This window comes from Ailuropoda melanoleuca, chromosome 1 (assembly GCF_002007445.2).
Source record: "Ailuropoda melanoleuca isolate Jingjing chromosome 1, ASM200744v2, whole genome shotgun sequence".
Classification (NCBI taxonomy): domain Eukaryota; kingdom Metazoa; phylum Chordata; class Mammalia; order Carnivora; family Ursidae; genus Ailuropoda; species Ailuropoda melanoleuca.
Window position 1 is genome coordinate 92,946,990 of NC_048218.1, and position 11,100 is coordinate 92,958,089.

Below are 11,100 nucleotides of genomic sequence, written 5' to 3' on the forward strand. Positions count from 1 at the left end.
ATCTTGGTCATCTGTACTGTTAGGGTGAACTGTTAGATTATAAATATCTTGTGGGCAGGTAAACAGCATGAAGCAGTGTGGTGTAAATTTGACCACATATAAGGTGTTTATGGTTGTGTGAATTTATAAAAACCTCACAACCATCCTGTGAGAAGGTTTTCTGATTCTAATTTTATAGGTAAGGAAGCTGAAGGTCATCCTATAATCAGCAGATCCCGTATTATCCTTTCTATGCTGTTCCAGCTCAGTCTCTGGACTGGTGTGTTGTCCACTCACTGCCTCACCCACCGAATCAAAATACAGAATTTGGGGCATATTTTCAGTCTTTATTTGGTAATGTGCACAAGAGCAATGGATACATATTGACTGCAACCAGGACTGAGTATCCAGTCTCTTCTGGCAGAATCTATTTGAGGCCTCTTTATAATTTGCCTCACCCTATTTCCTCATTATATGAACAAAAATGTTCTCATGTCACAGTGGGAATGGGAGGAAGCTGTGGGAGAAACATCGTTGGGAGACCGTACCTCACGATTTCAATGGTTCAGAATATTCCCCAAGGTACTTCCGTCAGCGCGCATGTGGTAATTTGGGAGGACGTTGGCCTCCTGAAGCCGCCATTATTAATATTCAAAAGAGCCTGTTTTAGGAAACACTGATCAAATGAAGAAGGAATGAGATTCAAAATCAGTTGCCATATCAATAGTAGTCTTTTCCTCAAAAGGCTCTCTCCCCTCAGGTACGGCAACGTCGTCGCCTCATTCCGAACTGGAGAGTACAGGCGCGATTCTCGATGACAAAGAAGATGCTTACTTCACAGAAATCCGCAATTTCATTGGGGACAGCAACCACAGCAGCCAATCTCCCAGGAACACAGAGGAGAGGTAAAGCTGAGTTTTTCCCTTTTAAACTGTCTGATTTCTGAAATCAGGATGTTCCACATAGCTTTGCTGTGCTCACTTTTGTGACAGTACTGTAACTCCTACCACCGGTGGCTGGCGTTTCTTTAGTCCAGATTAAATACTAAATGCTTTTCTAAGTGCTTTACATGTGTGAATTAATTTAATTATCAAAATGGCCCTATGAGGCAGCGACTATTAATGTGTAATTTTATCAGTGAAGGAATGGAGATATCACAGATTAAATAACTTGCCAGAGGCCACATAAGTAATTAATAATTGGGCTTCAGCATGGGCTGTCTGGCTCCAGAGCCTATGCTTTCACCACCGTTCTGTTCTGCTTCTCTTGATAACTAATTAGAATATTTTATCAAAACTTGCCAAGCAGAAGGGAAAGCTGCCGCAGGGATTCAGCTGATTTAATAGTGGCTACTAGTATATATCGTGTGTATATCACAGATAATGTAACTATGTGTACCTGTGTGTGTGTATATATACATTTGTGTGTATATACGTACATATCTGTATATAAAATGCCTATTGAATATCATTTAAATATCTTTTACCTAAAAAGCAGTTGAGACTTCTTGATATGATTCTGCCACTACCTATACTCTCTCAGGTGGATATTCATTTAATTCCAGCATGTTTGTTTCACGGAGTATGATCACCCTTGTTTTTAGTGACCTGGTGCCCTGCTTGCCTCTCGTCACCATCAGCATCAAGCATAGTATATGGCTTAATCCATAAGGAAGAACTTTTAATGTGCTAATAATAATAATACTTATCTAGTATTTACATTTTATGTGATGTTAATGAAACAATATTTTACCAAAACTACCAGATTTAATTTTTCTTATCTCTAAGTTATAATTAAATATCTGATACTGAGAACTAGATTTTTTTGAACATAACTATCCAAAAGCCTATTCAGCTGGGATGGTGCTTAGTCAGTTCCAATGTCAAATGAAATTAGTTAATGAAAGCTCCATTACTTTTCATCACCCAGTATTACTGTTAGTGTCCTCTATTTTTTGATGCTGCTAAAAGTCAAATAATTGTTTTAGGTAGTTTTTACATTAAGCCAAGCTTCAAATAAACGTTATCTCTCCATATAACAAAGTTATATGGCCACTTCTGTTCTTCAACTTATACAAAAGTATATTTGGGGGAAAAAGGAGAGAAGATCTGCTATTATATGACCCTTCCCAGCTTCTAAGAAGTCTGATAAGAGCTATGACTTTTTGTGCTCGCCCGTGTGTGTGTGTGTGTGTGTGTGTGTGTGTGTGTAAAAGAGAGACAGAGAGAGGAGGGAGGGAGGGAGGGACATGAGCAGATGGTCAGAAATACAAAGTAGTAAGAACGAGTAAGGGAGTCACCATCTTACATTTTGATAATGACGTTTACATGATACAAATAAGAAATGTTGAACAAAAACCACCATTTGGGTTCTGAGATGCCTTTTCAGATTTTCTAGCCTTTACTTAGAGATTTGTGAGCCTGCATACAGCTGTAACATCTGGTTTCAACATGTCCAAACAGCACAGAAGTAAGAAGATTGAGTCATTTAACTTCCCCCCTCAACTCCAGTCGGGGCTACTTTTGATGAATAATTTATCCCCCATAAATTGCCACATTTGAAAGCATAATTAACAAATAGGTTTCCTTAATCATGTTGGCTCTGTTGCTTTTGGTTTTCATCCCTGCATTCTTTTGTTCTTTTACTTTTTCTTTCATTTTTAAAAAATAACAATTTCAATCCATTCAAGCTAGCAAGTTGGCAGTGTATCTGGAAACTAATAATTTATGTCTGTGCAAAACATGTTTTTGTCATTCTTTGATAAAAGTGGTTAAGAGATTGGCTGTATAAAAAAGGTTAATAATGATAATACGACTGTTTTTAAGATTTTTACTGTGTGCATCTGTCACAACCAACATTGTTTTGTTTATTTATTTATTGACCCCAGGAAATCTAAATATTAAATTATACTCATTTTTTTACACGGGAAAGTGATGGGGTACATTGCTTATACCTGATCTTCCATAATCTGAAAAATAGTTCCAATAAATGTTAATAGCATACATTTCTGTAGCAATAACTTAAATTTCAAGAAGCTTTCTGAACTTGGGGAAGTGCCTTAACTTTCCTGGTCATGTATCGTTAAAAAGAGGAGGTTAGGAGGAAATAATCTAAGTTCACAGCATTTGTAATCAATTTGGAACTAAGTTAATTTTGACTTTTAAATGTTACAATGAAACTTAAATTCAATTTTTACGTCCTTTTTTTTAAAAGATTTTATTTATTTTAGAGAGAGCACAAGGTGGGGAGGGAGAGGGACAAGCCGACTCTGAGCTGAGTGTGGAGCCTGACGTGGGGGGCTTGATCTCACGACCCTGAGATCATGACCTGAGCCAGAACCAAGAGTTGGGTGCTTGGGGCGCCTGGGTGGCACAGCGGTTAAGCGTCTGCCTTTGGCTCAGGGCGTGATCCCGGCGTTATGGGATAGAGCCCCACATTCAGGCTCTTCCTATGAGCCTGCTTCTTCCTCTCCCACTCCCTCTGCTTGTGTTCCCTCTCTCTGGCTGTCTCTATCTCTGTCGAATAAATAAAAAATAAAATCTTTAAAAAAAAAAAAGAGTTGGGCGCTTAACCGACTGAGCCACCCGGGCACCCCTCAGTTTATACATCCTTTATGTTTATTTTAAAGCCTGAGAAATTTGTCCTACTTTTATGTAAATGTTCTCAAATGTATTAAATTGAGACTTCTATGTAATTAAACCCTTTTTTATAATTAAACTTTTGAATCACATACTACAGTCCTTGCGACCACAAACTAAAGTATTACAAATGACTTTTAAAATATAATATTCTTCTTTTGTATCACATTAGACATGCATGCTAAGTAAGCTTCAAAAGATATTTGCACAATTGCATTTTTAGATAATTGCCCACCCTGATGTTCTTCTGGGAAACAGGGAACTTTTTACATTCAGACTATCAAGAATAACTTGAAAACAGTACAAGTAGGTGAGCTCTTAATCACTTCCAAGTTTGAGCAGGATGTCTAAGTGGCATACACCACAAATGTCATCTAGAAATATCAAACACCACGTGGTCCCTGACAGCTATCTTAACATTTTCTTTGAACTCCTAGATCCACTTTAGGCGTGTGTGTTGAAGTTTTTGTCAGTGTTGTTCAGGGATATGAATTTTCCAGAAACCTATTATTTTAAATGGTGAGCACTTATGTGGTAATTAGGTAACATTATGTAGAGAAAACAGTTGTATGCTTTTTATATGATATATAACAATATCATTTATCAGGAGAAGGTATGATAAGGAATAGGAGCCTGAGACTGTTTTTCCAGCTCTGCCAGAGCTCCATTTATCCTCTGAATAATCACCCAATTATTATTTTATTCATTTTCTCATTCATAAAGTTGCGTTACTTTCCCATGGTTGCCATAAAGCATAAACAATGGAAATTTACTGTAGAAGTGCTAAAAATCTAAACTGTTGTTGGGAAGACATGAGAAGAGAGCTAACTGCCCATTTAAAAATGACACCAATAATAGGACCCGCTTCTCTTTTTATGCTTTTGAAAGAATGAACGGCAGTCATTTTAAGGATGAGAAAGCTTTGGTGACCGGCCAAACTTCAGATTTACTGGATGATGAAGACGTAGAAGATGAGGTGTTGTTAGGGGAGGAGGAGGAAGACAACGATATTACTGGAAAAATGGGAAAAGAACCCGGGACAAGCAATGTACATGAAGAAAACCCTGAGGATGACTATGAAGAAACCAGCGCCCTGGAGATGAGTTGCAAAACGTCCCCAGTGAGGTGAGCACCGGGGGCGACGTTAGTCAATAAGGAGGAGTGGATACATATATGGTTGCAATTCCTTCTGCTCTGTTTTTCCATTAGGGCAACGTTTCAGGACATGGCAGTTGATGAGTAATGAATCCTAAGACATACATTTGAATTAGCAAGGTGTATTTGGTGGATTCATTTTGAATAGGTGAAAACAAGGTAGCCACCAAGATAATCCACAAGAATACAAATGCATCGGTGTTTGTGGAACCCTGATTAACCTGAGATGAGAAGGGTAAATGAAAATTGGGCAAGTACCCAATCATTTATTTCGACTCTACCTGTAGAACTCAAAGAAAAATAGAGATTTCAACATTATCTAATTCATTCAAAAATCTGGTACATTATTAGTCAAATACTAGTGAGATAAATTTCACTTAATTTGATATATATATGTAACCTATACAGGTAGGTTTTTAAATGGAAAAAACCGACCAAATAGTTAAATTTGTAGGAATATTCTATTTTCATATGGAGAGTGGGTGCTCACTAAATACCATCATCACTGGCTTTATTTCAAACGGACATTATAAACCTATAAATTGTGTCTCCGCTGCATTGCTGATTCCACATCGTTGACTTTACCTCTTATAGACACTTGTTTTAGTTATGAAGAATCTTAAAACAAATGTGTTTTTAAGATATGATATGTGTAGAGACTTTAAAGAACCCAGTAATGGATGCATGCTTCTTGATACTGCGAATATGGTATGAAGTTTGACAGCTGTATGGATTCAGATGAAAAGTGATATGGTTGGATAACAAACTGAGAAAGAAAAAAAACCCTCTGTGCTTTCCCATTGGTTCATTTTAGGTATAAAGAGGAAGAATATAAAACTGGACTTTCTGCTCTAGATCATATAAGGCACTTCACAGATAGCCTCAAAATGAGGAAACTGGAAGATAATCAATATACTGAAGCTGAGCTGTCTTCTTTTAGTGCTTCCCATGTGCCGGAGGAACTTAAACAGCCGTTACACAGAAAGTCCAAATCACAGGTACTTGTTCTCCTGCAGCACAGCGTCATGGCGACAGCGTGCCTCGGGCGCCACAAGGCAGGCAGTCTGTCTGGGCAATGCTCTAGAATCTGACAGGTTCAGATACTTGACTCAAAACGTTCCTGCCTTGACCCTGTGACCAAATCCAAAAGGGTTAAGCAGTACAGCCGTGAGCATGGCTGCACTCGGCACGGGCGCTTCCGTGACAAACCTTCTCCTGCAGGAGCTTTTCCTTTACTTTGCAGTTCTCCTACTTCTGCAGAGCTAGTCCGTAATGTCTGCACCTGTTTCTGTATGACTTCAGAGTGATTTTCTAATTGCTTTGCATCTCTCATTCTTGTCAACCTAATTATATTTCCAGACTTCTGGGATGTGAATCCTGCCCTCCATTTTTTTGGGGGTCCCTTATTAAATGTAGTTAATTAACAAGTCATCTTATTATAGCATTTAGGAGTAAACTGAGGACCAGAGATGAAATGAGTTGCCTAAAGTCTGCAGCAACTTCCCGGCAGATCTGGAAATAAAACCTATTAGTTTTTAATTGAATGAATGAATGAATAGTACCCAAGTTCTATCAGCACTGTGGAAACAAAAATAAATCCATTTAAGGATCCGTAAATACCAATTAAAAGAGCCTCAGTTCATCACAAAATAAAGGAAGCAGTATTTTCTGCCGACATCCACACTCAACCACGTTGTTCATTTCATTCAGGTCAATTACAGAAAAAAAAAAGGAAGAAGAAGAAGAAAAGAAACTTCCTGTTATTACCATATTTGTTGGTCACTTTGGTCTAATTGATCGTGAGCCCGTTTCAGAGGTGGCCTGACGTATCAAACCACGTGACTTTATTGGCTTGTACATTTAGAAATGATTTCCTATCTGGCTGAGATGTTTTGGGCTGCTCTTAGCACCAAATGTGGTCATATCTCAACTAAGGTGGGAAAAACATTGTGCTAGTGGGATAATATAAATTCTTAACTATCAGTCAACTCAGTGAAAACCTGAGGTACCTCGTATGGGAATCGGCAAATGAATGTTCTTCCTGAGTGGAAGCGAAAGCAGCCGCCTCAGCACTGGAGTCGCCAGCTGCATGAACCTAAGAGCATCCTTCATGACTGTGGGTGCCACTCCTTCACTGTAAAATGGGGTGATGGAGGCCATAGCTAAGACCTCTCTTCCCACTGTATGATTCAATGGGGATAAAAATTCATTTTTCAGTTTCTAACATTGAATGTAAATTAGCCATAGTAGACATCTCATTTTTACCTGGACATAACCGTTAGAGGTAGCTAGTATTTTTTAAAACCCTTGGTATCCCCTTCTTCCTTCCTGATTGATCAGAGAGATACTGAGGGATCCAGGCTTTCTTTTCTTTTCTTTTCTTTCAATTTCTTTTAATTATTCCACCAAAATGCTTAGAAGACATGGTACCTAAAAATTCCTGAAGCTATCAGGAGTGATTGAAAGCAGAAGAGTCAGCAAACCCAGAGATAATAGATGTGATCTGTTTCGGCACCAGCATTATGACATAAAGCCCCTGCCCAGCTGGACTAACAAGTACTGTCACAAGAAATTCTAGCATTTTTCTCGTATTTTTCATGTTACTTGATCATGTCATATATGTCAGTTTAAGAATGGTCAGGGCTTTTTGCAAACTAACTTTATTTCATGAGACTTCTTCATTCATTCAGTTGTTATCCACTGTCAGTGATGTGCAGGGAGCTGATCTTTGTGCATAAAAATATTCATTTTATTTGATTACCAAAAGGCACGTATTCTATATTTACCATTTTCTAGAATCTGAATAGAGTTAGATGACTTACTCAAAACATTCATATATTTACTCTGTGATTTTTATAGTGATTGAATCCAAGATAGTTGAATAATACAACAGTGGCTGCATTCCGCATAGAATCCTCTTTGAAAATTCCTATCCTAAAAATTAATGCCACGATAATAGGTACTGTTTATGTCTGGCACTCTGTGTTAGTGCTTGTAATTCCCTCACAGCCCTTGGAGGCAAATTTTTGTTATGATGATCCCCATTTGGTAGGAGGAAAGTGACCTTGAAAGGTTAAGCAACTTGCTCAAGGTCACACAGCTAGTTGAAGAGAGGCAGGTTAGAAGCCAGGAGTCCAAAATTTTCTCTAGGTTTCCTTTCATTTTTCCAAATATTGGAATGCGTTTTGTTAAACATTTTAGGATATTCTTTATCTTGATCTCCGAAAGTGGGTACCTAATAAAAATAAAGTTCGGTGCTCACCTTGCTCATATTTTAAACTCTTCAAAGAAAAAGGATTATTGTTTTTCATTGATTCCCCAGGGCCTAGCACAGTGCCTGGCATAGAGTAGCTGCTTAGGAAATAGTTGTTATATGTCTGTTGAGATTTTGTAGAGGTCCCGAAGGCAAATTGCCTACATAAAAGTCAAATGTGTACATTTAGAGCAATGACCCAGCAAATCAGAATCAGCCTACAAGGGCAGATTTTCTAACCGAATGCCATGATTACGGAAGAAACCACAGATTGGCCACATGTCCCAGCATGACTCTCAGGGATGAAATTCTGCTTAACAACAGAGGCATTTTGTCTTTGTTTACAGACAGTGGAATGTCTTTGGCAGGACTTTAATGATTCCACTTAAGCAGCATTTTGACAAGCAAGTTTAGCCGTGGATGAGACCAACAATAGCAAATCAACAGTGAAAAGTTCACTCACAAGTCAAGACCAAACATTGCATTTGACTATTTGACTTGGCAGCAAACGGGAGCTTCTCTGAACAGTTACTTAGAACTGACATGATAGTAGGGAAGAAAGAGCCCTTCTTCACGGAGCGCCGCCATGGATCTTCTGCTTGGCAGACGCTGGAGTACAAGTTGGTTAGAACGTTGTTGGCTCTTGTGTTTTGTTTTATTTTTTTGGTAGAGCTGACTTGATCTACCTGAGCTTTCAAGGTCTTTGGGTGTCAGCTTTGAATATCTCAAACATGGAGGGAAACCAGAGAAAGGCCACTGGATTAAAAGTTGGGCAGAAATCTGTTGTTCTTGTGCCTCTCCGTGGTCTGGTTGAGTGACTCAGGGCAAGTTGTGTCACCTTCAGTGCTCTCAGTTACTAAGTGCGGGAGTCGGTGGGACTGCGTCCTCTCCTAGACCCCGGGGCCACCAGGGTAGGGCTATATCCCGTTCATATGTGCAGTGTTGGTCGTAAGCAGGCAGTAATATTTTTGGTGACTTGAGCAGGTACACGAACAGTGGATGGACGATGTGTGTTTATGCTTGGGCAGGGGGATGACTGGTGGTTCTCAGTGGAGACACTGTTGGCATTTCGGGTAGGACAATTCATTTTTTTTTGTCCTGTAGGATGTGTACTTTTGTGGCCCCGAGGCACTGAAGGCCAGCAGTAGCACCACGTCATTACAACGACAAAAAGGGCCCCCCTGCTTTTCCAAACACCTCCATGAGGGACGCTCTTACTCAGAGTCCGTCCCCCCTAAGATGCACCAACAATATCCTTCAAATTAAAAGTAATGTTTTCCAGCGCCACTTACCGAGTCTCTCCTTTTTACCCCAGGCATATGCTATGATGTTGTCACTGTCCGACAAGGAGTCCCTCCATTCTACATCCCACAGTTCTTCCAACGTGTGGCACAGTATGGCAAGGGCTGCGGCGGAATCCAGTGCCATCCAGTCCATAAGCCACGTATGACATTACCAAGGTCGACCAGAGTGGGACCAAGTCCAACGGTAGCATGGCTCTTTCATCTAGGACTATTTAAAAGACTGCAGAGCAGAATGCCTTAGAAACCTGAAGGGTCACTCATTTAAAGTCTGGTGACCTTAAACTGAATGCTTAAAAAAAAAAGAAAGAAAGAGAAAGAAAGGAAAAGAAAGAAAGAAAAAAAGAAACTATTTATTCTCGATATTTTGTTTTGCACAGCAAAGGCAGCTGCTGACTTCTGGAAGGTCAATGCAACTTAACGTGATTCGGTGAGAATGAACAACTTGCGGGCTGTGGGCGGGCGCGAGGGCTGTGGGGATGGCGGCATTGACACGAATGAACACTCCACAGAAACGGAATTCTTTTTTTTGTACAAGATCACCTGACACGTGATTGGGAACAGTTGCTTTTAATTACAGATTTGATTTTTTTTCTTTGTTAAAGTTTTATGTAATTTAACCCTTTGAAGATGGAAGTAGTTGGATGAAATGCACACTCGATTATTATAGAAACTGATAACAGGGAGTCCTCGTTCCCCATTAACTTTTGCCTTCTTAAGTACATTGTGTAAAATTAGGGAAAAGGGTATGTGTATATTGTAAACGGTGGATGTTCCAGCGCTCAGAGGTTAAGTCAGTGAAGTAACCTGGCCATCACCGCTGTACCACTACACTAATAAATGTTTGCCAAATCCTTGTAATAACATCTTAATTTTAGACAATCATGTCACTGTTTTTTAATGTTTAATTTTTTTGTGTGTTGCGTGTATCATGTATTTATTTGTTGGCAAACTATTGTTTGTTGATTACAATAGCACTGTTCCAGTCAGCCACTACTTTCTGATGTCCGAGGCACGCCCCTTTCTGAATTGCAAGGACCAAGGTGACTCGACCTGTGTATGGGGGTGCCAAATGGTGTTTGGCTTTTCTTAACATTCCTTTTTTGTTGTGTTTTGTTTTCCTTCTTAATGAGCTAAATACGAATAGATGCAACTTAGTTTTTGTAATACTGAAATCGATTCAATTGTATAAACGATTATAATTTCTTTCATGAAAGCATGATTCTTCTGATTAAAAACTGTACCCCATATTTTATGCTGGTCGTCTGCAAGCTTGTGCGATGTTATGTTCATGTTAATCCTATTTGTAAAATGAAGTGTTCCAGACCTTATGTTAAAAGAGAGAAGTAAATAACAGACTGTATTCAGTTATTTTGCCCTTTATTGAAGAACCAGATTTGTTTTCTTTTTTTGTTGTTGTTTGTTTGTTTGTAATCTCATTTTGAAATAATCGGCAAGTTGAGGTACTTTCTTCAAATGCTTTGTACAATGTAAACTGTTATGCCTTTCAGTGCATTACTATGGGAGGAGCAACTAAAAAATAAAGACTTACAAAACTGGTTATTTTTCCCACTGTGTGATATTTTTCCTTCTTGTGCAATTTTAGTTTCTCTTAGGGATCCAATGATTTAAAGATATGATGTCTGGGGCCTTGATGCCCTGATAGATACATGGAATGTCAAACATGTGTGTACTGTTTTGAGATGACATAGGGATAGACCTTGACCCACAGAGAACTGGGACTCTGACGCATTCTTCTGAACTTTCTTTGTGT

The 11,100-nt window shown here is 39.0% G+C and overlaps 1 protein-coding gene across 10 annotated transcripts in view; it reads left to right on the forward strand.

The window, feature by feature from the left end:
• MECOM (MDS1 and EVI1 complex locus) overlaps positions 1-10,885 on the forward strand; it is a 543,968-nt gene extending 533,083 nt beyond the window's left edge. For 9 of the 10 annotated variants that reach the window (XM_011222622.3, XM_011222624.3, XM_011222623.3 and 6 more), the window contains 4 exons: positions 740-884; positions 4,506-4,742; positions 5,587-5,770; positions 9,341-10,885. In XM_011222622.3, coding sequence (XP_011220924.2) covers positions 740-884; positions 4,506-4,742; positions 5,587-5,770; positions 9,341-9,475 — 701 coding nt within the window. In that variant the 3' untranslated portion in view covers positions 9,476-10,885. The remainder of the gene's footprint in view (positions 1-739; positions 885-4,505; positions 4,743-5,586; positions 5,771-9,340) is intronic. The other variant, XM_034663326.1, reaches the window with a different exon arrangement.
• Positions 10,886-11,100: the final 215 nt, after the last annotated feature.